The sequence below is a fragment of the Zootoca vivipara genome, chromosome 7, assembly GCF_963506605.1.
Source record: "Zootoca vivipara chromosome 7, rZooViv1.1, whole genome shotgun sequence".
Classification (NCBI taxonomy): Eukaryota; Metazoa; Chordata; class Lepidosauria; order Squamata; family Lacertidae; genus Zootoca; species Zootoca vivipara.
The window spans coordinates 93,479,356-93,506,349 of NC_083282.1; the positions used below are offsets into that span (position 1 = coordinate 93,479,356).

Below are 26,994 nucleotides of genomic sequence, written 5' to 3' on the forward strand. Positions count from 1 at the left end.
GTTGCCAAGGAAGTGAGCGGCGGCCGCGGCGGGGCCGGACTCCCCCTGTCGTATCCGGTGCTGCTGCCGCCGCCGCCGCCGCCGCCCCTGCCGCAGCGGCGGGAGGAGGAGGGGGGTCTCCATGGTGACGGCGCAGGTAAGTGAGGGGCCTCGCCCTCGGCTTCTCTCCCCCACCGCCGCCGCGGCGACACGGCCGCGCTGCCCGCCCGCCCCCCCCACCGTGCGCGCGCCTCCCACGGCGGGAGGAGGAGGAACCGCATCTGTGGGGCGGGGGCCTCGGGTGGCCCCACGCCTTTCCCTCTCTCCCCCTTTCCTCACGCTCAGCGACACACGCGTGTCTGGGTGGGGGAAACGTGGGAATGCGTGCACGCGCACCCGGATGCTCCCTCCCGCCTCCTTCTGCCCTCTCAAGGCACACGCGTGTCTGGGTGTGGAAACGTGGGAATGCGTGCACGCGCACCCGGATGCTCCCTCCCTCTCCTCTCTACCCCCCTCCCAGCCTCCTTCTGCACTCTCAAGGCACACGCGTGTCTGGGCGTGGGTGTGGGTGGTGGCTGCGTGCACGCACCCGGATGCTCCCCTCCCCTCCCCTTCTCTCTGGAGGATGGGGGTCGGCACCTCCTCCTGCTGCTGCTGCTGCCTGCCCCATACACACAAGGCCATGCCCTGCTGCGACCCCTCCAGGTGAATTGACCCCACATGAGGAGGCAGGGAGGGCCACCAGCTGGGATGGAGACAATCCATGGAGGAGGAGGGGGGGGCTATGGGGTGCTCCTAGCCAGGAGGGCCGTGTTCTTGCCCTCCACAGTCGGAGGCAGCGATGCTTCTGAATCCCACTCTCTGGAAAACCACAGCAGGAAGGGAGAGGAATCTTAGGTTCAAGTCCTGCTTGTGGGTTTTCTGTCGGGGCATCTGGCGGGCCATTGTGAGGAGACGATGCCGGATGACACATGGGCCTGATCCAGCAGCCAGCTCTTCTTACGTTCTTACGCATGTTATTAAATGCCTGTCCGCCCGTCCCCTGCAGTTCTTTGAATGTGGATGTCCTCAAACACAAGAGGCAGCCACCAGCTGGGATGGCTTTTGCAAGAGGATTAGACAAGGTACAGTGGTCCGTGGTCGCTAGCCATGCTGTGGTCTGCCTCCGCTGCCGGAGGCATTATGCCTCTCAGCACCATAGCATTGTAGAACTGTAGAGTTGGAAGGGACACCACGGGTCATCTAGTCCAGCCCCCCGCAATGCAGGAATGTCAACTAGATCATACGTGACAGGTGGCCATGCAACCTGTGCCGAAGCCCCCTTGTGCTTCCCATAGCCATGGGGTTGCCCACTGTGAGAGCAAGATGCCGGACCAGATGGGTCCCCTTTGACGTGCTCCTCAGGGCTCCTCTTATGGACCAGAACACACCCCTGGTTGTGGCTGAGCTCCCTTTGGGGTGGGTGGGTGGGAACACCTGCCCTCTTGCCATGCTTTAAGTGTCTCATCAAGACTGCTCATCAAAACATTGGGGCATATCTTTGGCATGCCAAGGTTGAATTGTTGTTGTTGTTTAGTCGTTTAGTCGTGTTCAACTCTTCGTGACCCCATGGACCATAGCACGCCAGGCACTCCTGTCTTCCACTGCCTCCCGCAGTTTGGTCAGACTCATGTTTGTAGCTTCGAGAACACTGTCCAACCATCTCATCCTCTGTCGTCCCCTTCTCCTAGTGCCCTCCATCTTTCCCAACATCAGGGTCTTTTCCAAGGATTCTTCTCTTCTCATGAGGTGGCCAAAGTATTGGAGCCTCAGCTTCAGGATCTGTCCTTCCAGTGAGCACTCAGGGCTGATTTCCATGGGACTCTCAAGAGTCTCCTCCAGCACCATAATTGAAAAGCATCAATTCTTCGGCGATCAGCCTTCTTTATGGTCCAGCTCTCACTTCCATACATCACTACTGGGAAAACCATAGCTTTAACTATACGGACCTTTGTAGGCAAGGTGATGTCTCTGCTTTTTAAGATGCTGTCTAGGTTTGTCATTGCTTTTCTCCCAAGAAGCAGGCGTCTTTTAATTTCGTGACTGCTGTCACCACCTGCAGTGATCAAGGAGCCCAAGAAATTAAAATCTCTCACTGCCTCCATTTCTTCCCCTTCTATTTGCCAGGAGGTGATGGGACCAAGGTTGAATTACTTAGCATTCATATGTGGATTTATTTATTTTATTTTTTGAAGTCTACAAATTAAATGATAGGAAAGACCCATTGCTGCCTGAGACCCTGGAGAGTTTCTGCCAGTATTAGAAACTCAGATATATAAGCTAATAACGGTCGGGGCACCTTTACCTTTACTTTTACCTTGAACCTACAGAATGTCTAGGTGCCTCCCCCCCCCCCATGAGATTGTTTAATTCTCATTACTATTTTTCATTTCATTTCTATACCGCTTTATTTTTTAAAGAAAAAAATTCAAAGCAGTTTACAAAACATTAAAACATAAAATTAAACGATCCAGAATAAAACAAAATCAAGCTCCAAGGAAAATATTTCAGATCCTTCTCTAAGTGACATTTTGTTCCCCCATATTTATTTACCCTGCTTAATTTATATAGTGGCCCCACAGCAGAAGGACTCTAGGAAGCCAGTGTTGTAAAGTGGTTCAAGTGTTGGACTAGGACCTGGGAGATCAGGATTCAAATCCCCACTCAGTCCTGAAGCTCACTGCGTAATCTTGGAGTCAGTCACAGCCTCTTAACCTACCTTACAGGGTTGTTGCAGGGATTAACTGAGAGCGGGGTGAACCATGTACTTCACTCCTTGGAGAAAAAGGTGGGATATAAATGCAATAAATGAGTTATTCTGCTTACCTGCTTAAGAAACCTGGAGAGGCCAGCCAGATGGAGATGTCGGTCGCCAACCTGGCATCCAGGGATCTCCATGTGGTTGCAATTGGACCCGTGGCAATAGCAAAATGTGCCCGGCCCCTGGCTGATTTCTAACACTGCTTCCTAGACTCTGCTTTCTGGGTACCAGCTGTGCTGTCTCCATCCTGTGATTGTTGAATCTCCTTGTCTTGTAGGCGTGCACACATAACCATGCACATAGGATCAGGCTTCATATAGACAATGAAGACCAGGCACCACCAAAGTAGCCGGACTAGAGGGAGCCATACTATTGCCAGCTGAGAAGATCAGGAGGAAAGAACTAGATAATATAGCGGTCAACTGCAAAGGGGATTTGGATATTTAATTTGGCACATTTTACTAGAGAATCTTCTGCTATTCTATTTTATGCAACATACTATTCCTGGTGCAATATGAAGGCAGCATAACAGTGGTACCTCGGATTGAGTACACAATCCGTTCCAGGGTGCCATTCGCACCCCAAAAAGTACTCAACCCGAGCGTCGCTTTAGCGCACGCTCAAAGCGCCAATAGCGCACTTACGCGCGCAGCACACAAAACACTTCTGTGCATGTGCACACGACGGAACCCAGAAGTAACCCAAATGTACGCAACCCGAGGTATGACTGTATGTTCATTGCTCATCTGTGCAAGGGACATTTGGCTGTGGTGGTCTTGCTTATGTAGCAGTTCGTTGCTGCAAAAAATGATTTCCTCAAAGCAAGAAGGGTGCTTGCTTCCTCTCCTTAGACAGGAGAAGGAACCCAATTCTGCAAATGAATAGTTTACTCTGTCTTTGTTCTCAGGACAGTGTGTTTTCATAGAGCCTGTGGTGTGTTTCTCTAAGCTGTCATAGATCTGATTTTGACAGTTGCTCTGTTGCTTGGCTGTATTGGCTGTCACTGAATGCCTACCAGTGTGGGGTCATATAAGGGCGATTGTCATGCAATTTTCAGTCAATAAGAAACACAGAATAGACTGAATTGATATATTTTATTGGACCATCTTTTAATGAAGGAACATGCAATATTTTGTGGACTGATAAAATTGTTTACATATGCAATCAACCTTGTCTTGTAAAAAAATACTTTAGATTTAGCTATTTTTGTGTTCCAACTGATGAAGAGCATTGTGCAATTAGGCACCTACCCAGCAGATGTTGTCCCTGATCAAAGGCCTTGCTTGACTCTTTTGTATTTCGTGGGGATGAAATAAGAGCGTCAATTAGTATATATGGGGTTTTTTTGTACATGACTGTGATATCTATATGAAAGGGATGCATTTGGGAAAGACCTATTTTCTCTAATCCTATTAAAGCTGAAAGATAGCAAAGCTTGACTTTTTCAAGAGAAGCCAAACAGCCATCGATTGCTCTGCTTTTCTGAAGGGTGTTCAATTTCAATTTTCAACTCCTTAAAAATAAAATCACAAAAAGAAATATATTTTACCTAAGACATGTCTGTGTTTCCAGTTTCCTTGAGCCCATAGATCAGGGAACATAAACACTAAAAATAAAATAAATAAAAAATAAAATTGTTACTAATACTACTATTTTTTAACTGGAGGTTAAGTTTGTGGTGTGTACTTGGTAGAATTAGGTACTGTAGTTCAGTTGAGAAAAATACCTCATCATAATGCTCCACAGTTCACACCTGGAATATTCTGTCTGATTTGAGACACCTCTTTACCATAAAGAGGAAAAATTGCTGAAAGAGAGGAAAATCACAAATTGCCCATTTATTAGATGGAATAATGGAAGGAGCCAAATGATGCTAAGAAGTAACATAATTACAGATAGTTGACAGGTTCAAGTAGCAAAAATGGAAAATAATTGTTCTTAGAATCTCTTTAAGTCTCAGCCTCCACCTTCCAGGTCTAATGTGGAATCTTTGTTTGCACTACTAAAATAAAATTAAAGACAATCCTGGAATATATCCAGTATGTAGCAATCTTGTCCTAGCTTGTTGGTTCTCAAGGCGCAGGCTATTTGAATTAACTAGTCTCCTTAATTTCTGATTTCATCTGAAATTCTCTGATGATTGAACTGCCACACCAATTTAATTTCAAATAGTACCAGGACTTCATTTTCAGGCATGACTTCATCCTACGCTCCAAGAAAACAGGCTTTGAGTTGCTTCCCGTATTCTGTACAATTGGAAATGCAATCTAAAGCTCTGGGTAAGTGAAGTGGATTAGAGTCAATTTGGGACCAGGCCAGATTGCTTTTGGATTTCAGAAGAGTGAGAGGGCTCTTTCCGGAGAGCGCTGTGTCCTAAAGGCTTATCTAAAATAGGATGGGCCGTGCATTCAGCCTCATGAAATGTTTGGTTACAAATAATTGATGTATTTGGGTGCAAGCAATTAAGGCACAGTAGCACATGGCAGAACCTGCTTGACGGACATTTGCTGTCACGTGGTGTATTCTACTTTTGGCAAAATAAACAAGGGCACACTGCTGATGTAGTCACCTCCTGGGAATCATGCCTTTCCTCCCATCATGTGGTTCCCAGAACTTCTCCTTGACCCCCAAATTCTTCAGCTGTCATCCGTGCTAGTTTCAAAGAACCTCATTCCATGCTCCAGGATGAATACCACCCCTTTGTCCTCGCAATGTCAAAATCAGGCTTGAAATTCCAACTTAGTGGAAGGTAAGGAGCTGCTTTAAAACCCAGACAGACCTCTCCCTCATCTAGTTCAATAGCCTTTGCTGTGGCTGGCTGTGCCTCCCCAGGGCTTAACAGTGAGGTCTTTCTCAGCCCTCCTGCCAAAGGTCCTTTCACGGGAGCTCCTCGTGGCAGAAACAGGAGCATTCAGCATGCAAATCATGCGCTCTGCCACTGAGCAGCAGCCTCTCCCCTTGACTTCACCCACTTTGTATAAATTGTTAATTGAAAGAGGGAAGAGAATCCACCCTCATTATCTCTCCTTAGCCAGCCATACAGTTAATACGACGAGGCAATTCATCTGTGCTGGGTATACTTCAGTACATGCCTTAAACCGAGACAGGGCCCAGCGGATCACCCAGTTCAGCTCTCATCCTAACTTTCCGGTGCTTGTGTGTTCCTTCGGCGTGCAAATAGCAAACCTGCGTTACCGCTTTTCAGAATGTAGCACCTTCTGGGTGATTGTTTGGGGCTGATGGGAGTTGTAGTCCAAAACATCTGCAGAGCACAAATAGTTGTTGTTGCTGCTGCTCTTTTGGGGAGGAGGTTGTAATATGGGTTATGGAAGATGTTCCAGGTCTCAACGATGTCCTAATCTCTGGCATGGCGCAGTTGCAGCGTTCTGAATCTTGTATCTTGCACCAAGTTGAATGGGCTGCTTTACACCCAACAGCTCTAAAATAGAAATTAAAAAAATGTTCAGGTCATGCCAGTACAGAATTAGGCCTGCATGTAAGGATGCAGGCCATGGCATGTTGTGCTTGAAGGTTGGACGGGCAGGAATTGCTTTCCTATTGAAGCTGCAGGCAGCCTGACTGAACTTGTTTATATTTGATGCTCTTAGCTCTGTCCCTGGCAGGGCTGCTTGAAGGTTTCTTTCCATTATTTAGCCTCTTGGCTCTTCCACTGGTTTGGTTATAGCAGGGGTGGGGATCTCCAGCCTCCACCCCGGACTACCGTAATTAGGCCTGCCAGGCCTCTGCATTCGTCCCACAAGGCCCTTTTGGCAAAGCCACGGCCAGCTGCCCTGCATGTGAAGTCATATATGACTTCTGTCGTGCGGCAGGCAGGATCCTAGGGGTTTGCAGGCACTGCCTGCTAGCTGATCGGCACAAAGCACATTGAAAGGGGCTTTTGAAGACCCGGCAACTGGTCAGATCTTCAGAAGTCCCTTTCAAAATGCTATTTTCTGCAGCACTTTAAATGAGGCTTCTGAAGACCCCTGGGGGCAAAAAAGGTCACCTGTCATCATTGTGACATTAGGTGATTGACAGCTGGGCTGCTCTACTGACCTGTCTAACTTGGCCTGTGAGGAGTGGAAGAGTTATAGGTAGGTAGCCGTGTTGGTCTGAGTCGAAGCAAAATAAAAAAATTCCTTCAGTAGCACCTTAAAGACCAACTAAGTTTATATTTTGGTATGAGCTTTCGTGTGCATGCACACTTCTGTGGAAGAGGAGTGGAAGAGTTAAGGATCTGGCCCTCTTGCCAGAGTCAGTTCCCAGCCTTGGTTTGCAGTGACTTTCCAAGCACAGCGATGGAAGCAAAATCAGATTACGTAAAAATTACTCCGTTACTGCAGCCATACAGGCAGTATTTGATTTCTAGGAAAGGATACCGGGTCTGTCTGGAAACCTCTCGTAGTCTACTATATGGCAGTTGTCTGTCATTGCTCAGTAGTGGGGGGGGGGGAGTGAATACCTGCTCTATTCTTAACAAGATGCTCCAGGGTTAAGGTTTGCACTGAAAAAAGTTCCGGGTGTGGTCAGACTGAGGCAGAATAGAACTGTGCTATGACTTCCCTTGATTGGAATATTATACCGTACTTCTGCTGATGCAGCCTAGAATAGCAGTAGCCTTTTTTGCTGCTGCGTCACACTGTGGACTCATGTTCAGCTTCTGGGCCACTAAAATCCCTAGATCCTAGACCCCAACGAAGTGGAAGAGGGAAGCGCAAGGATGCCGTGCCGTGCATTTTCTAGCAATCATACATTGCGGGGGCAAGAGGGTGAGAAAGAGGCAAGAAGTCGCTGTTTTCAGTGCCATCCATGCATTTTCTGGAACGTTGTCATTCTGGCCAGAGCCTGTGGTTTCCTAGCAATGATGAGCCCCTTTGAAAGTTTTATTACGTTTTCAATTAAGGCTAATGATGGTGACTTGGGAGCATTTTAAGTGGGAAGAAAGCAAAAGCTTTAGGGCAGTTTTCTAGGATCTAAAATTTGAGAGTTCCTGGACAGCATGTGCAATTGCTGCGTAGGAAAATCTTAGAATCGTAGAGTTGGAAGGGACCCCCCAGGGTCATCTAGTCCAACCCCCTGCAGTGCAGGAAATCTCGGCTAAACCATCCATGACAGATGGCCATCCAACCTCTGCTTAAAAACCTCCAAGGAAGGAGAGTCCATGGGGTTCAGAGATATACAGTGTAGGACTGTAGCTCAGCAGTAGAAGATCCTGGGTTCAGTCCTTGCTATCTCCAGAGAAGACTGGGAGAGGCCCACGTCTGAAAGCCTGGAGAACCGCTGCCATTCAGTGTAGACAATATTAAGCTGGATGGTCCACCGGCCTGACTCACCCGTGTACGGCAGCTTCCTGTGTTCTACTTTCTTATCAGGAAAAGCTTCTCCTTGGGGCAATCCCTGGCAAGAAATCCTAGTTTTGAATAATGGCGTTGTTTTTGTTTTTGTTTTAATCGAGCAGATCATTACCATATAACTCAGCTTGCACTTTTACAGCGCTTTGAGTTGCTTGGTGGAAGTCAGCATCTGGCGAGGTGGAAAGGAGAGGCGTGTACTCTAAAACATAGAATCGTAGGGTTGGAAGAGACCCCAAGGAGGGCCGTCCAGTCCAACCCCCTGCCAAGCAGGAAACACCATCAAAGCATTCTTGGCATATGCCTGTCAAGCCTCTGCTTAAAGGCCTCCAAAGAAGGAGACTCCACCACACTCCTTGGCAGCAAATTCCACTGCCGAACAGCTCTTACTGTCAGGAAGTTCTTCCTAATGTTTACATGGTTGGAGGGCAGCAGGGTGGTGGCAAAATCTGGGCCTGTGAGGGAAGGAAAGAGGAGCAAAAGGAGTCCAGCATGTGGACAACATGCCTGCGCATACGAGAGACTCTTAACTTGGAAGCCGGCTGAAAAGAGCTAGCACTGCCCTTTCTCACGTTCTCCTTGAAAGGATGAAAGTTGAGAATTTCAGAATGGATAGACCTCTCTGAACCTCCTGCTGCACAGGCTATTCAGACTTAAGATTTTGAATGAAGCTGTAGGAGCCAGGTAATCCTATGAGGCCTTTCTTCATGAGAGGTCTGGAGGGGGGGGGGGCAACATGAGACCAGGCCTTTTCTGCAGTGGCTCCCCTTTCGGGAATGCTCTCCCCAGGAAGCCTCGCCTGGCTTCTCCATTTCTTACGGTATCTTTAGATGCCAGGCGAAAATGTTTCTCTATAACCAAGCTTTTGGGTGATGAACATTCTATGGCCTTTAAAATGTATTTGTGGGAAGGTTTGTATGTTGTTTGTTTTATTACGTATCATGTGTTTTAGTTTTGTATTTTTATGGTGTGAACTGCCCTGCGATCTTCGGATGAAGGGTGGTATACAAATTTAATATATTACTACTACTACTGTACTACTGTTATTACGGTTATTTCTATTATTACCATTATTATAATTATTATATAGTTGTTGTTGTTATTATTATTATTATTATTATTATTATTATCATCATCCTCCAAAGTGATATTTCTCATTTTTAATGAAACTCGAGTTAAAAGCCATTGCTTCAGTCACTAATACCGATCAAATGGGAATAGGAAGCACTTATTTCCTGTCATTTACAAGGGGGAAAACATTTTACATTGTTATTTCTTCTTGTTGTTCTGCCTCACAGTAACCCTGAGAGGGATGGTTTTTTTGCTTGTTTTTATCTTACAGTTGGGAAATTGAGATTTTGAGATGGTGGCTTAGCCTGTCCACTCTGGGAATTGATGTTTGGCCTTGGGTTTCTCCTTTCATCTCTAGTGTTAAAAGCCAGACCAGGGTGGGGGTGGGGGCGGTTCAGTGGTTTGTACTCAGTGCTTTTGTGCCTTTCTTCTGTGCTCAGTTCTTGCCTTTGATTCTTTCCAGGTTTGGGGAAACCCCTGGCCTTCCTGGTCCTGCCGCCTGCTGAGTTTGCCCTAGTGCCAACCTGTTGCCATGTCGAAGTTAAAGTGCTCGGAGTCGGTCAGAGTGGTGGTGCGATGCCGGCCGATGAACAGCAAAGAGAAAGTAGCCTCCTACGAGCAAGTGGTCCAGGTGGACGTCAAGCTGGGGCAGGTGTCTGTGAAGAACCCCAAGGGAACTTCTCACGAGCTGCCCAAGACTTTCACCTTTGATGCCGTTTACGACTGGAATTCCAAGCAGTTTGAACTCTACGATGAGACCTTCCGGCCCCTGGTGGACTCGGTGCTCCAAGGGTTCAACGGGACCATCTTTGCCTACGGGCAAACCGGCACGGGGAAGACGTACACGATGGAAGGTGTGCGTGGCGACCCCGAGAAAAGGGGCGTCATCCCCAATTCCTTCGACCACATCTTCACGCACATCTCCCGGTCTCAGAACCAGCAGTACCTGGTGAGGGCTTCTTACCTGGAGATCTACCAGGAGGAAATCCGGGACTTGTTGTCAAAGGATCAGTCCAAGAGGCTGGAGCTGAAGGAGCGGCCGGACACGGGAGTGTACGTGAAGGACTTGTCGTCTTTCGTCACAAAGAGCGTCAAGGAAATAGAGCATGTCATGAATGTGGGGAACCAGAACCGCTCGGTTGGGGCCACCAACATGAACGAGCACAGCTCCCGTTCGCACGCCATCTTTGTGATCACCATTGAGTGCAGCGAAGTGGGGCTCGATGGGGAGAACCACATACGCGTTGGGAAGCTCAACCTCGTGGACCTTGCCGGCAGCGAGCGCCAGTCTAAGACCGGAGCCCAGGGGGAGAGGTTGAAAGAGGCGACAAAGATCAACCTCTCTCTCTCTGCCTTGGGCAATGTCATATCGGCCCTGGTGGACGGCAAAAGCACTCACATTCCCTATCGGGATTCCAAGCTCACCAGGCTGCTCCAGGATTCGTTAGGTGGCAATGCCAAGACAGTGATGGTGGCCAACATCGGCCCCGCCTCGTACAACGTGGACGAAACCTTGACGACACTGCGGTACGCCAACCGTGCCAAGAACATCAAGAACAAGCCGAGAGTGAACGAAGACCCCAAGGATGCGCTGCTGCGGGAATTCCAGGAGGAGATTGCAAGGCTCAAGGCGCAGCTAGAAAAGCGGTCTGTTGTCAAGAGGAAGAAGAAAGACAGGAGGAGAGACGGAAGCTTCAGCGCCGGGGGAGAGGACGAGGATGAGGAGGAAGATGGCGAAGAAGGGGAGGAGGAAGGAGGAGGTAACAAAGGTGACTACTGGAAAGAGCAGCAGGAGAAGCTGGAGATAGAGAAGAGGGCTATCTTAGAGGACCACAGTTTGGTGGCTGAGGACAAGATGAGGCTGCTGAAGGAGAAGGAGAAGAAGATGGAAGACTTGAAGCGAGAGAAGGAGGCAGCTGAAAGGCTGGGTGCCAAAATCAAGGTAGGAGGCTCTTTGCTGAGTTCTGTGGATTCAGAAAAGTGGCTTGGGAGAAACCTCTCTGGGGGAGGTTCAGTGTTGAAGACTAAAAACAGAAGCATAGGGATGGGAATTGTTCCTGAAACGCTTCTCTGATGTTCAGAGTGGTTCTGACATTCTGAATTCAAAGGTTTTCCTTTCCAAATTATTCACAGCTAGAGAACTGCAGCCAGCAGTTGGAGAGGTGTAGGGGATTTAAGACCCGGTTTGGACAATCAGGTTCTGGCTTCAGAGGCAAGGATGGATGCATGAGCTCTTGTGAACTCACAGACTGCCTCTTTGTGCAAGCAGGGAAGCAAGCCAAGACCTTGCAGCTAGCCTTAGTTTTCTGTTGTGTGCTCAGCGGGGAGCAATGGACAGTGGCTTCCAGACATTAGCAGATCAGCTTTATTTTATTTTGTTTATTTCATAAAATTTATAAAACACTGTAAAAAAAAAACCTTGCAGCTGTCTGCTTTAAACAATGGCATCTTATCCTGGCCAGTCTAGAAGCTATTGCCTATGGCTTCCTAGTCCAGTTCACATGTAATAGAAAGCTATAGTTTATTGCGACTTCCTGGCTTGTTTCCTTGCTTCCATGAAGGGAAGAGTGAAGGGGTGGCATGCATGTGAAGAGCTTGTGCACATTTAATCAAGTGTTGCCCACAGCTGCCAATGAACCATCTTCATCCTTCCTCTGTCAGCTGCTCGTAGAGTCGAGGATGGCCACCTCACCTTAATGAGCCAAAGGTCAAACAGCTCCCCATTTGGGTAAGTTTTCACAAGATCTGAAGGTGGTCAAAAACCAGTGATTTCTTCTAACTGTGATTCGTAAAAGAAATGCTCGATGGAGGGGGGGGGGGAAAGGAGTGGGACTTGAGCAGGCATTCTCAACCCAACCCAATTCATTTCCTTTCATTATTTATTTGCATTTTTATTAATGAACATGTAACAATCAGCTGAGACCTGAAAGCAGTGATAATGCAAAGCAAAGCAAACCAATGACCAAATCTTCCACTGAGATGTGAGGAAAGTGTGAAAAGAATAAGGAAAAAAGAGGCAGGGACATGGGTCACAAGCGGTTGCCATGTGATTCAAATGAAGACCCAAAGACACAGCAGGTTTTTATACACCGAGACCTTTGTAGATGCCATGAATAGTCCCATGCAAAGTCATATTTGGCAGGTTCAGATGGGAACGATTACAGTGGTGCCTCGGGTTACAAACACGATCCGTTCCGGGACGCAGTTCGTAACCTGAAATGGTCGTAACCTGAAGCGCCATTTTGCGCATGCGCAGAACGCACGCACGGTGAAAATACTTCCAGGTTTGCGGAGTTCGTAACCCGAGGTGTTCGTAACCCGAGGTACGACTGTATTCGTATAAGTCATGAAAGCCCGCCAAACAGCTGGAAAGCCACCTTGAGTCCCTGTCGGGAAAAGGCAGGATATAAATAAATATGATGATGATGATGGAGTCCTTTGAGAGATGCTGCAAGGCAGAACAGCTGCTTCTAAGGAGGTTTATGAGACAACCGTGTGAGATCTCTTTTATTTTATTTTAAAGAAAGTAGGCTCTGCAGCATGCTGATTTTGGTTATTGGAATTCTCCACCCCTCTCATTCTGCTTTTCAGGCAATGGAAAGCAAGCTCCTTGTTGGAGGGAAAAATATTGTGGATCACACAAACGAGCAGCAAAAAATCCTGGAGCAGAAGCGGCAGGAGATTGCTGAGCAGGTGAGAGAGGGAGGGAGAAGCTCATGCGTTGAGATGGGTTGCAGGGGTCCCAGGGTGTGCAGAACGGGGGGAGGGGGAGCCTGTGGCCCTCCGAGGTGTTGCTGGACTACAACTCCCATCATTCCTTCCCACTGCCCCTGCTGATGAGAGTTGGAGTCCAGCAATATTTGGAGGACTGAACATTCTCCACTGCTGGTGTGAAGGAGCCCTGTGTTGTGGCCCTGGGAAACTCATAGCTTGTCTATAACGTTTGGACAGAACCCACTGGGAACTTTCCTGGGCAAGTGTCTTTGGAATCCAATCGGCAGCTATGTGAATTTAATAAGAGCCTTGCTGGATCATCTATTTATTTATTTGATTTATATACCAGTCTGGATCAGACTAGTAGTTGGTCTAATCCAGCATCCTGTTGCCCACAATGGAAAAAATTCATGCATCTAGAAAGCGCAGTTGGGGTTGAAGGCAAATCCCCCTTCTTCCACTGTTGCTCTGCAACAATTGGTATTCAAAGGTATACTTCCTCTGAATATGGAAGTTCTGTTTAGCAAGGCTAATGTTGCTGTTTTGAAAGTCCTTTCAGTTTCAAAGATGAGTGTACCAGAGATGTTCTCAGCAGCTTGTGCTTTTGTTCTTACTGTTTCCTTTTTTAATACATGAGGTTTATCAACTTATTTGTTTGAAAACTTTGAGAACAGCTGAAAGCTAGGAAAATGCAAACACTGCAAGATCTTCAAGAAGTTGCATGAGAAGAGCTATTTTACTGAACTTTTACGTTCTTCGTTGGCTCTTCCCCTTTTTCATCCTTTAAAACCCCTCTGGCCAATTAACACTTTGCAGAAAGGAAGCCCATCTTTTGAGATCCAAGACTTTTGCTCTTTCCTTTAAGGTGTGAGAACTTAGAATGTAGGGGTGGGATTTGACTCGGTTGGTGCACAAGCAGAACAAAGTCTCCCCTCTCTGCCCTACGTGTCCCCTGAATTTGCTCTGGTGTTTGGTGGAAAACCCAAAACAGGTTTAGGGGGAGGAGAGAAGGGAAATCCTATTATGCAAGTGGACCTCATTCTGCTTGCAAATCCACTGCGTACTGCCACATTGAATTCTACTCTGTGGCTGCAGTCCAGTGCAGAGGTACTTAGAAATGAACCCATTGAATCTAGTGCTGCATAGTAAACATGGTTTGGGGTCAGTCTGCAAGTCTGTTCTGAGGTCATCAGCAATTCCAGACGAAGTTCAGACTTCTTGAGCCTCCCAATATTTCTCCTTAATCCTTCAAAAATACACAGCATTGATTGGTAACGCCTTGTGTGAATTCTCTCACGCCCTGCGAATGATTGGCATGTACCCTGACAGCGCTGAACTCCAGGCAAAAAAAAAAATGTCATCTTTGTTGTCTCCCGCAGAAACGACGAGAGCGAGAAATCCAACAGCAGATGGAGAGTCGGGACGAGGAGACCTTGGAGCTGAAGGAGACCTACAGCTCCCTGCAGCAGGAAGTGGACATCAAGACTAAAAAACTGAAAAAGGTGAGTGGCCTCCCTGGAGGCGGGCTGGCAGGTATGCACAGGTACTGTATGTGAGCACTGGAGATTAGCATGCATGTGGCCAAGTCCAGAATTCGGCTTCCTGTCTTCAAGGCACTAAGATTTGACAGTTTTCTCTGCGCTTTCAGGGCAGGCAATAGTTAATTGTCTAAAAGGAGTCAAAGGATCAAACCCCCTAAGTTTCCCCCCACCCAAACCAGGCTCAGCTTGCATCTCCGCATGAAGATTAAGGCCCCGCAGTTCCCTTTGACCTTGGGGCAGATGCAATGCTTCAGCAATGCAGGTTAAAATTCAGAGTTTCTTGGCTGGAAAATTCTCCACTTGCATGATAAGAGATCTGATAAAATGTTATAATTTTACAGGTTCTAACTCAGGGGTCAGCAAACTTTTTCAACAGGGGGCCAGTCCACTGTTCCTCAGACCTTGTGGGGGGCCGGACTATATTTTGAAAAAATATATGAACACATTCCTATGCCCCACAAATAACCCAGAGATGCATTTTAAATAAAAGGACACATTCTACTCATGTAAAAACATGCTGATTCCTGGACCATCCACGGGCCGGATTGAGAAGGCAATTGGGCCGCATCCGGCCCCCGGGCCTTAGTTTGGGAACCCCTGTTCTAACTAGTTCTATGAGCCATAATTATTATATGCAATTGGTTGTGATGCTATGTAAGTCATGTACTTCCTTGATTTTTTGTTCTGCAATAGAATTAATATTTTGCTAGGTTGGTTTCAGACAGGGCTGGGGAACCTCGGGCCTGAAATCCAACTGTGGCCCTCCAGACTTCATTACCAAGCCATTGGGACTGTCCCCAGACCACACCCTTCGCTGACCCTGCTTGGGTCCTTGAGTGTTTAAACAAGCTGAAATGTGTCCTCTGACATTACCTCCTGCTTGTCTGAATGGAGGGTAGAGAGGGGTGTTTGAGCGCTTGCAGAAACTAGCTTACTGTACAAAGGTGACATTTGGATTTGTTGCTCCACCCACTTTACCTCTGGCCCCGCCCTCCACTGGTACGTGGCCCTCGCAAGCTTGCCCTGAAGGGAAGACGGCCCCTTGGGCTGAAAAGTCTTCCCCACCCCCCCGGTTTCAGAGATTTGTTTTTCACCAATATTTCTGCATGCCTAATTCCTAAGGAAAACCCCTTATCTAAAGAAGGCAGCTGCCCTTTATTTTTAACCAAAACTTGAGAGCATACGGTATACCATTTTGAAGTGACCGGGAGCTGTGCAAGAACTCGGTCACTCGCTCGCGAGGCAGAGGTGGTAGGCTTGGCGGTTTGTGCCGTAGCCCATGACTCTGGCTCTCTCTTTCAGCTCTTTTCCAAGCTGCAAGCCGTGAAGGCTGAAATCCACGACCTTCAAGAGGAGCATATCAAAGAACGTCAGGAGCTGGAGCAAACCCAGAATGAGCTCACACGGGAGCTGAAGCTCAAGTAGGTTTGCAGCCGGCTGTGTGTTGCTCTTGAGGGCTTGGGAATGAATGGCCTGCAGAGCAAGCTGTCTGCTGGCCAGGAATGAAAAGTGAGTGCAGTATTTCCCTTTTACTGAGGCTGCTTGCAACATTACCTTTGTTGATCTCTGCAGGCACCTGATTATTGAGAACTTTATTCCCTTGGAAGAGAAAAACAAGATCATGAACAGGTCGTTCTTTGATGAGGAGGAGGACCAGTGGAAACTGCACCCCATCACCCGCTTGGAGTGAGTTGGTGGCCCCCTAAAGCTCGGCTATAGGGTTTGGGGAAAGGGGGACACACCCTTCATTATCTCTTTCAGTTCATCCAGCCCTTTCCCTGCAGCTCTGGACTTGAAATCCAAGCTGAGCTCCATTTTTCTCAGTTGGTGGCTCATCCAAGGGCAGAGGCCTTTCTGCTCCCCTCCTTCTTTTCCAGCCCCAACTATCACAACACCACCATTCTGCAGCTCAGGTTGATTGAGGTGGGACTCTGGCTGGCAGAAGCTCTGGTTTTGATCCTGCCTTAGATGTTATATGAGAGATACTGTGATGTAAATACCGCTACTTGAACTCTACAGATGCAACATGGAGTTCTGTCCCCAACTACATAAAAGTAGGAGTTTAGCTCAGAGCTTGCTAATGTATTTTTTTTATTTAGACAAATATTTGTGTACTGCTGCATCAAAGCAGTTTACGGAAATAAAAAGATAAAATAAAAAAGTTAAAAAGCAGACATCAATTAACCATTGTGGAAGGACATGTTTTTGCCTACATAGGGCAACAGAACAGAAATGTTTTCAGCAGACGTTTAAAAGTTAGCACAGAAGGTGTCTGCTGAAGCTCTAGTGGCAGTGAGTTCCAAAGGACTTGGGGAATGATCAATGACACTCTTGCAGATCTCAGTGACTGAGCAGGGAAAGAAGGGCTCAGGTGATCCCTGAGGCACCCTGGACCTAAGTTTAAAATTAATACAAGGACCTTGGTCCTCAGCAGCTAGTTCTGAGAGGCATTTTGCCTCTGAAAGTCTCTTTTATCCTTCATGAATTTATCTATCGCCAGCATCCTCTCCAAGTGCAACTTGCAAAGGGTCAGGAGAAGGAAACCATGGGATTGCCCTGTGCTGCCTGTTAAGGTGGCAAAATGTTGTGTGCTGGACTTAGGACAGTAACGGCATTGCATTGCATTGAGACCTTGATGCTCATCCTCCCAGCTGGAATGTTTATCCACCTGCTGCAAGATAAAATCAAGGCAGGGCCCAAGGTATGACAGCTGGGGACAGATGGAAAAGAGCAGCAGGCTGAGAAGTGTAGCTTGTGGGGAGTGGAGAATGAAGTAGTGGCATATCTCATCCTGGAGATTTCCAAATTTCTACACAAAGCTCTTCCCGCGTGGTGTTTGTAATGAACAAAGAATATATTAATCGAGAGATCTCTTGCTGGGCCCGTTCCTTTCAAGTATAAAGTGTCTCCAGGATCAGCGCCAGGAAACTGCTGACACATCTTTGCTATATAAAGGCCTCTGTTAGCAAATTTAGATCTGCTGACCGACAAGGAAAGGAAAATCTTCCCTCCCGTCTTTTGTACAGGGTACACCTCATAGGAAAAGGAAGCAGAGCAGGTGCGAGGGGACAGATCTGCCCTTGCCAGGTTGAGGGAGACACGCGGCAATACCGGTTTGTGTGTTAATGTCCGGCTGGAGGACATGCCCGTGCTTGCACAAACATAACTGCCAGCAAAAACATAGGTGTGCTTTGATTCCTGCTCTTTTTTTCATGGGGAGAAGCATTCATATAACAAGGGCAGAATAGCTACCGTATTTTTTCCGTGTATAACACGCCCCCGTGTATAAGACGACCCCTATTTTGGGGGACTCCTGTCAGGGATTATTGCGACTACTCCTGAGTAACGACCTTCCACATACTTGTCTTTCAAAAGTCTTTATTAGTGCACATTGTTTACAGTGTAGTCAGCTGTCGGTTTCATGTCTTCTCATTCCGTATCAGAATCCGGCACTGCCCCCTTACGCGATTTAGACCAGCATAAAAGCCTCGGGACAGCGAATCTCCTCCCCTTTCTCCCCCTCCTCAATTCCGGAGTCAGGGGGAAGGGTCTACGTTCTCTCTTTCCCTCTCCCTCTCTTCCTGCCTGTGGAGTAGGGGCTCCTGGATGTTGCCAGAGGTCTGGCACTCCCTTTCCGTCTCCTGACTTTCCTCATCCGTCCCTTCGCTTTCATGACTGCTTGGAGATGGGCTGCTTCTGATGAGAGGGGGCTGTTCTCTATAAGCCCTTCCCCTTACAACTCCAATTTAAGAAAATGGGGGGAGATTGCCCAGAGTTGTTCAGCTTTTTGGGGGGAGGACGGCCCAGAGTTGTTGAGCTTCTTTTGGGGGGGAATGCCAAAGATCACTCGCCCGACTGACAAACGCTGCAAAACGCACGCGTCGCTGAAGCCAGCAAGCCCCTGCCCACTCACCACCAGCAGCTGGCAATCACACACCCAATTGCCGCCGCCGCCGCAGCCAATCCACAGCAGCCCTTGCCACAGCCACCAATCACCAACCCAATTGCCGCTAACGAGCTTCTGCTAGCGGCTGCAACCAATTGCCCATCCCCCATCTGCACTATCCATGCATATGATGACCCCTGATTTTAAACGTTATTTTACTGTAAGAAAAACTCATACATGGAAAAGTACGTTACATTTTAGAATCATAGAATCATAGAGTTGGAAGAGACCACAAGGGCCATCCAGTCCAACCCCCTGCCAAGCAGGAAACACCATCAAAGCATTCTTGACATATGCCTGTCAAGCCTCTGCTTAAAGACCTCCAAAGAAAGAGACTCCACCACACTCCTTGGTAGCAAATTCCACTGCCGAACAGCTCTTACTGTCAGGAAGTTCTTCCTAATGTTTAGGTGGAATCTTCTTTCTTGTAGTTTGAATCCATTGCTCTGTGTCCACTTCTCTGGAGCAGCAGAAAACAACCTTTCTCCCTCCTCTATATGACATCCTTTTATATATTTGAACATGGCTATCATATCACCCCTTAACCTTCTCTTCTTCAGGCTAAACATACCCAGCTCCCTAAGCCGTTCCTCATAAGGCATTGTTTCCAGGCCTTTGACCATTTTGGTTGCCCTCTTCTGGACACGTTCCAGCTTGTCAGTATCCTTCTTGAACTGCAGTGCCCAGAACTGGACACAGTACTCCAGGTGAGGTCTGACCAGAGCAGAATACAGTGGTACTATTACTTCCCTTGATCTAGATGCTATATTCCTATTGATGCAGCCCAGAACTGCATTGGCTTTTTAGCTGCTGCATCACACTGCTGACACATGTCAAGTTTGTGGTCTACCAAGACTCCTAGATCCTTTTCACATGTACTGCTCTCAAGCCCAGTGTCTCCCATCCCATTTTAAACAGACTACAGTCATACCTCTAGTTGTGTTAGGTTCACGCTACATTTTTTCTGGTTACGAACGCGGCAAACCCAGAAGTGTTTACTTCTGGGTTCGCCGCTTCGCGCATGTGCAGGAGTGCTCTATCGCGTCACGCGTAGAAGCGGCACTCTACTTACGGACTTTTCAGGGTGCGAACGGCATCCCGGAACGGATCGCGTCCTTAAGTAGAGGTACCACTGTAGTTGTGGTTGTGGTGGAGGATTATTTGCAGTAGCTAAATCGCATTTAGGAACATAGGACACGTATTTCGAGCCGGACTGTTGGTCCATCTGTCTCAGTACTGTCTACACTGGCTGGTGGCAACTCTGCAGGGACATTCCCAAACCCACCTGGAGATGTTGCCAGGGTCTGAACCTAGAACCTTCTGCATGCTAAGCAGGTAATTAATAATAATAATAATAATAATAATAATACAGTCATACCTTGGTTGTCTAACGGAATCCGTTCCAGAAGTCCGACTTCCAAAAACGTTCGACAACCAAGGCTCAGCTTCCCATTGGCTGTAGGAGCTTCCTGCAGTCAATCAGAAGCCGCATAAGCCGCGTCGGATGTTCGGGTTCCAAAGAGCATTCACAAACCAGAACACTCGTTTCTGGGTTTGTGGCATTCTGAGCCAAAACGTTTGAGTCGCAAGGCGTTCGGGATCCAAGGTATGACTGTAATAATTTTTATTTATATCTCATCCATCTGGCTGGGTTTCCCCAGCCACTCTGAGTGACTTACAGAATTTATAAAAACAAAACAAAACATCAAACGTTAAAAACCAGGTGCTCTACAACTGAGCAGATGAGGCTCTCTTCCCCTAATAGTGGGGAAAGTTGTTCTGATATTTAAAGTGTGCATGTGAATAAAAGAGAGGCAAACGAATACAGTTCAGGTGTGGTCTCAAAGAGAACTCTGGCTATGGTAGGTTTCAAACAATTGGCAGCATCCACACATTTGTTTGTTCCTACTCCTGAATTTCCCAGTTAAATTGTGGGATAGGCATTCCTCTTCTCCCTGGAACATCCCAGTTTCCCTTGTTCTCGTGGTAGCTCTTAGCGACCAAGACTGGTCTGAATGTTTTCTGATGGTGCTGTCCTTGGGCTTGTCAAGCAGCTGCCGTCATGTAGCCTGGCAGCCAGGAGTGGCACAGTAGTAACAGCTAGGACTCTCCTTCCTTGGAGGTTGGGTGGCCATCTGCCACGGATGCTTTAGCTGAGATTCCTGCATTGCAGGGGGTTGGACTAGAATGACCCTTGGGGTCCCTTCCAACTCTACAATTCTAAGATTTTCCTGATGCAGGCTGGTTGGAGAGACTTAGGGAGTCTGAAGGTGGGCTGCTTGTGGAGGGAAGGGGGTTTGGCTCCCGTAGTGAGCTTGATGTCCTTTTCCCTTTCCAGGAATCAACAGATGATGAAGAGGCCTGTGTCAGCTGTGGGATACAAGAGGCCCCTGAGCCAGCATGCTAAGATGTCCATGATGGTTCGCCCAGAAGCCCGGTACAGGGTAAGCTCGCGCTCAGATCTGCATAAAATCATGAATGGTGTGGAGGGTTACTCGTGGGAGAAGCTCACCATCTCCCCAAATACAAAAGGCCCGAGGTGCTAAAATGTTTAGGCAGGAGGTTTACACCATGCAAAAAGAAGCACTTTGAAGTATAAGTCACCTTTTGCTCTCTACGCTGCACAGTGTTGCAGTGGCCGGGGGCTGGGAGGCTGGCTGCTTGTGCCACTCAGGTGCACAGCTTTTGTCTTCGGGAAGAATGCCATGTCTGCACCCATAACCAGAGGTGCATCTCAACATTTGGCCCAGGGTTGTAGACTTGCCTGAGGCCCCAATTGCTACTTTCCATCAAGAAAACTCCCTGTTAGTCATACTGTTTGTTTGGGTTCCTGGCGCAGCATGACAACTCACAACAGGCCTATATGTCAGGGGCGCAGAAGCCGTTATTTCCCTTCCACATCAAACATTTTTGTCTGTAAATTTTTAACGTATGCATTTTTTGGTTGTCCTCCAGTAGGAGAGCCAGGCTCGATTTAAAAATTATTACACCCTTTCTCAATACTGTTGTCGACTCTCTCTGGCTCTCACTTTATGTGCAAGCTTAACCATGCATACGATGTCCCAGAAGCTAGTTAGCCTTTCTCTCGTGATGGCATTCTCATTTCCTCCACAGTTTTGACAAATGTTAATTCTGGCAGCAGTTAAGTGATGTTACATTAATTCCCCGTCCTCTATTAGTACAGTTTACATAACGTATCTAAATAGTAAAATTGGAGAAGCCCATGGGTGACGTATAGCCCAAGCTATCGACCAGTGGGTCGACTCAGCCCCCTGATAACTGTGTGGGAGAAATCCCCACCTCAAGTTAACATAGAGACACTCAGACCCAGCTTCCTGCAATACCCGTCGTCCAATGCTCTGCATAGCAAAACATGTTTCCTAAAGCAAAACTCTCTGCTTGGCTGAGGACTTAAAACAAAAGGGACCTGGACTCTTGTTCTCTGCAAAATGCCCAGCATACTGATGGCCCCCTATAAACAAGTAATACAGCCTTACTGAGCAGGAAGAGTAGGAGTCGGTGCCAGGGGAACCAGGAAGCCAGAAAAAGGAAGCAAGCTGTCGAACTATTGCTGAAATGAAGGCGCCTATTGGAAATGCAGGGTGCCAAACACATTTCAGTGTGTCGTCTTTATCAGGAGCAAAGAGATTTCTATTCCACTTATAGTGAGGGGTCATTTTGAAGTCAAAACGCTGTGGACAGCTTGAGCTTTCTAATAAGTATCTTCACAATCTTTTAGAAGTATAATCCACTTGAGTTCCTGTGACTGTCCTTTTGTTACCTGCAATTGTGGGACCCTTCCCCTGTTTTCTGCTGCAAAACAGAGCACATTTGAGCAGTAAAGTTGTCTGCTGGTTTGTGGACCTAGGCGCCTGTCTGAACTCTCCTGGTTCTGATCCCTCAGGCAGAAAACATTGTATTGCTGGAACTGGATATGCCTAGCCGGACGACCCGGGACTATGAGGGCCCAGCCATTGCCCCCAAAGTACAAGCAGCTCTCGAGGCTGCTTTGCAAGAAGAAGATGAGATACAAGTGGATGCTTCCACATTTGAGAGTACATCCAACAAGAAGTCAAAATCCAGGTGAGCTCTGGTTGTTGGAAGGAGAGCACACACACACACACACACACACACACACACACACACACACACACAATTCTGGAAGCCCATATCCTGGGTAGTCAAGTTCAGGCTGAGGGGATGATTTCTGCACAGTAAGCAGCATTTGGTAGAGGTGAAGGGTTTTCTAAAATGTTTGAGAAAATGGGAGAGGCTTGGCATGCCCCTGCCCCCTTTTCTACAAGCAGCCAAAGAAGGAAAACTATTTTCAACAACTGCTTGACTGTCAGCTGGAGACCTGGTTGTTTTCTTAAAACACTGGTTCCTAAAATATTGTTCCCTGGGGAGCAGTGGGATTCCTTTGGAGACGCTCAGAGGCAAGGCGTGAAAGGGGTTGGTGATGGTGTGAATGACAATCAGACTCTGAAAAGTTGGTATGACAATTATCAAGCTCATCACTTTTGTTGAATTAATGGAACTAAATGGCTTTAATTTGATTTTGAATAAATGTGCAGCAAATGGTTACTATTTTGAACTTTATTGTGCTGCTGTCATCCTTAGTGGGTTCTGAAAACTTCTGTTCTGAATGCTGCTTTTTGTAGGGTGGGGGGCACAGGGGGTGAGTTTATGGAAACAAGGGGGAGGTGGCCCAATTTTGGGGAGGAGCCACTGTCTTAAACCAAGCAGCCTGACCATCCCTAAGCAACGTAGTCGGTAAGGTTTGGTAGTAATAAGCCAATTCAAAATGGCAGGGGGGTTGGACTGGATGGCCCTTGTGGTCTCTTCCAACTCTATGATTCTATGAATTCTAAAGCAGATTGTCCCACAAGAAGCCAATATTTTTTCATTCAGCTATACGAAATGGCTTTCCTTGTGTACCCCCAACAAGTTTTGAGAAGCTCCGCTCTTCATTTGTCACACATTATTCGGATTCTTCTGTTTTCCAGGCCTAAAACGGGACGGAAATCGGGCGGCTCTTCGTCCAGTCCATCTGGGTCTCAGCTCTACCCTCAGTCTCGTGGGCTGGTCCCCAAGTAAAGCCAGTTCCCTGCTAAGGTGTGGCTGTGCAGCTTTGCCTTCCGAGAGCTGAGGCAAGTAAAGGACCTTTGGAGGAGACTCTGTGGCCAGGCTCCAAAGTGATTCCCTTCGAGACGAAGCGATGGCCCCCTCTGCAGCTGAACTATTGTTGTTTTTTGTCCAGCCAGGCACGTTCCAGGTGGACGTCCGTCCTCCACGATGGAATTCCATGGCATTTGGTCTCCAAGGGGAAAGATACTTTAGTTAGGAAATCAGAAATGCATGAGAATACATTAGTGTTAGATGCAACAAGAAGCTTGGGGGGGGTGTCACCTTGTCATCTCCTCCTCCTCCTCTTACAGTCTTCTTGCTGCACTTGGTTTGCTTGCCCTTGGGATGGAGCCCAAAGCCATCTCAGCAGAACCTGCCCTCTGGGACTTGATGATGCTTAATAATCTAGTGAGGCTGAGAAGTGACCACCCGTGGCAGAAGATCCGTTTCCTTTCTTTCCATCGAAAGACTGGCACCATTGGAAGGGTTTTTGTTTTTTGGGGGGCGGGAAGGGGTACAGGTGGACGTGCCTCTTACCCACAGAAGAGCCGAGAGCGAAATGCACCCCACAGCTCCTTAGACAGGTTGGTTTCCTTTTAGAAATGCAAGCCGAAGGAGGGCTTTGAAAACCTGCTGTCTCTCTCTCCTCTGGAACAGAAGCAATAGAAACTTAACAAATCCTTTGCCTGTTTACAAGGATTGGCAAGAGTTGTTCTAGGCAGAGCTCCTAGAGACTTAAGCCATGACCGGCAAGGTCCACTCTGTGCAACAGTCGGCGCTGTGTGCCAGGTGCCAGCTCCGCATTTGGCACTCTTCCTCCGCTCACCATCCGATTTCTCCCAGTGCGCGCCACCAGGCCACCTCTGCTTTGAGGGGATGCTGCGGCAGTTCCTTCATTGTCTTCCACTGTCCGCGTGGCCTTCGTGACTTCTCGAGGCTGGTTCTGCTTTCCGCCGCAAGAGGGGTGGAAGCGGAAGCAGTTCCTTGGCCGAGCGCTCTCCTGGCCGCAGCAGAACGTTCCTTTTGTGAGCAGAGGGTGGTTTCAGACCAGAGTTGCTGCTTCTGATCTTGTCCAAAGTGGTAGGATCTTTCAAAGGGTTCTGAGCCCCGAATCTTCCGTCAAATGGGAATGGGGTTTAAGGTTTGAGTTCGAGGGGAAGGCACCACTACCCGTTCCAGTGGCGAGGCTCGTGCTAGAACAGTCCTGCTTCTTCAGAGGCTGTCTCTTCTTTCTCCTTCCCCCCAGTTTCAAAGCTGTCCTGTGCAGTGTTTGGGGCTTAAGTTGCTGCTGAATTGGGCCAGATCAAAAGGCTGAAGAAGGTGCCCCCTTCCGGGTATCATTTTACGGTTCAGTTTGTACGTTTAAGATTGATGTATATTGAGAATTCAGTTGTTAATATTTTATTTCGGGGTTGCTGTTGACTGTTGTACTGTGAATATTTCCCCACTCCACCCCCACCGGATTCCTCTCTGAATGTTTTAACGGCCCTCCTCTCCCTAGACCCTGCTGTGGGTGCGAGTGTGCATGTAGGTGTGTATGAGAACTTGCTTGGTTACAGGAATACTCTCAAATGTGTATGGCCTTTGCCTTGCTGCCCTTATGTCATTCTCTGAGCAGTCCAGCTGCACTGACTCCATGGTTTCTCACCCACTCGAGCAAGGACAACCCAGACAGGCCCATCCTACCAGCACTGTGACTCGGAAAGCCCAGAGCTGCTCCAACAAGCCCCGTTGCTTTGGATTCTGGGCAGTGTGTTTCTGGAATGGGGCCGGTTTTTCTGTTCTCAAAGTATGACTTCCGTGGAGGGGAGCTGTGTGGCCCCTGGCTCTTGCATTGGCCAGAGGGAACCTGCACCGCCTCCCTTTCATGGCTGCTCTTGACAAAAAGCCGCCTTTCTTAGGCTCTCGCGGTATAAAAGTGCTCCCCCCCCCAAACCCGGTTCTGCTCTGTTGTTTTGATCTTCTCTGCTTTGTTATTTAAGAAAAGGATTGTACGGCTTAGATACTGAGGTGTGCCGGTTGTGAATCCAAAGAATCGTTTAGGCAAAAAGGTACAGCATCTGTGTGCATCTGTGGGCTCTGCCATTGCACTGGGCTTCTGTTGGGAAACGTCCATTCCCATGAACCGGAAGGGGAAATATCCTTTGTGTGTGTTTAAGTATCGGGTAGGCAGGCCAGTGCCTCAAAGATTTCTCCAGGCTAGCTTGGAGAAGCCCTTGGGTTAAGGATACAAGAGAGAGGAATGAGAAGCAGGAGCAGATAGACCCCCTCAGTGCTTTGTTTATAATGTGGTTCATAACTCCTCTCCCATTTCCTGACAAGGGGCTCTTCTCTAAAACTGACAAACCGGCAGAATTATCCCGGTACAGTTGATCTGCCTGTCCGAGGTCCAGCGTGAAAGAGAAACCCATTAAGGCCTAGGAATTGACGAGTGCAAACATGGGAGCTAGCTTGCGATGTCTTTGTCTTTCTTTCCTTTGATCTGCATAATTGGATTAGCTTTTTCTCTCCCAAACATAATTCAGCAAAAGTAGCTCTTGAGGTCCAGGGCCCAAACCTCGAGGTCCACGACCACTGAAGCAGTTTCTTTAAAAGCTTTATGTGAAACTCTTGGCCGCTGCTCAGAATTGCAGGATATGCATCTCTTTGTGCCAATCTTTCAGCTGGTAGGTGCACCCTACATGCCACAGCCATCACCAACGTTGTGCCCTCGAGGTTTGGACTACAACTCCCACCAGACCCCAGCCAGCACAGCTGGGAGCTGTAGCTCAGAACTTCTGAGGGGCATCAGGTTGGCAAAGGCTTTTCTAGGGAGAGTCTATTCGGTTATCTCTAGACCTGGTCACAAGATGTTCAGAAAATCACTTTAAATAAATCTCTCTGCAGATTTGTTTCTGCCGTTTGTGGCGTTAGACAATGTAACTGAGGTTGAAAAATAAACCACAAATCTCAGAGTGCTGTTCTCGCACAGCGGACACACTAGAAAAGCTAATGCGAGAGCCATCCGTGATCCTATGACTGTGTTACACTGGCCAGCTGAGTGGGTGCTCAGCACCTTTGTACTGTATGTTGGTGGCTTGGTCCTGAAAGGATGGGGTGTTTGTTGATTTAAATCTGTCCTTATTTGACCCCGTAGCTCCAATCCACTGGGTATGACTCCAGTGTGGCTGAAATGAATAAGCAGCACAGCGGTGCAAAGCCATTTATTTCAGTGGGTCACACAGGGATCGTACAGTACTCAGTGGAATGAACATGAATGGGTGCAACTGTCTTCTGAGAAACTTCCCAGACCTTTGGAAATAGCTCGTACATAGTTCCTTTTCTGTCCATAGATCTTACAGCTTGTATCTGTTATCATCTCTTGTCTAGGAATGTAAAAGTGCTCCTAAAGATGTGTAATAAATAAATAAATTCAATTGGATTTATTGTATGTAAAATAATAATAAAGCCTCTTCCTTCCCCTCC

At 47.8% G+C, this 26,994-nt stretch overlaps 1 protein-coding gene across 1 annotated transcript; it reads left to right on the forward strand.

The window, feature by feature from the left end:
* Positions 1–26,994, forward strand: KIF3B (kinesin family member 3B). Its single transcript, XM_035121438.2, has 9 exons — positions 1–136; positions 9,665–11,143; positions 12,793–12,894; positions 14,295–14,417; positions 15,759–15,877; positions 16,029–16,142; positions 20,741–20,846; positions 22,307–22,485; positions 23,409–26,994. The coding sequence occupies exons 2-9, from the start codon at positions 9,734–9,736 to the stop codon at positions 23,497–23,499; spliced, it is 2,244 nt and encodes a 747-aa protein (XP_034977329.1). The 5' UTR covers positions 1–136; positions 9,665–9,733; the 3' UTR covers positions 23,500–26,994.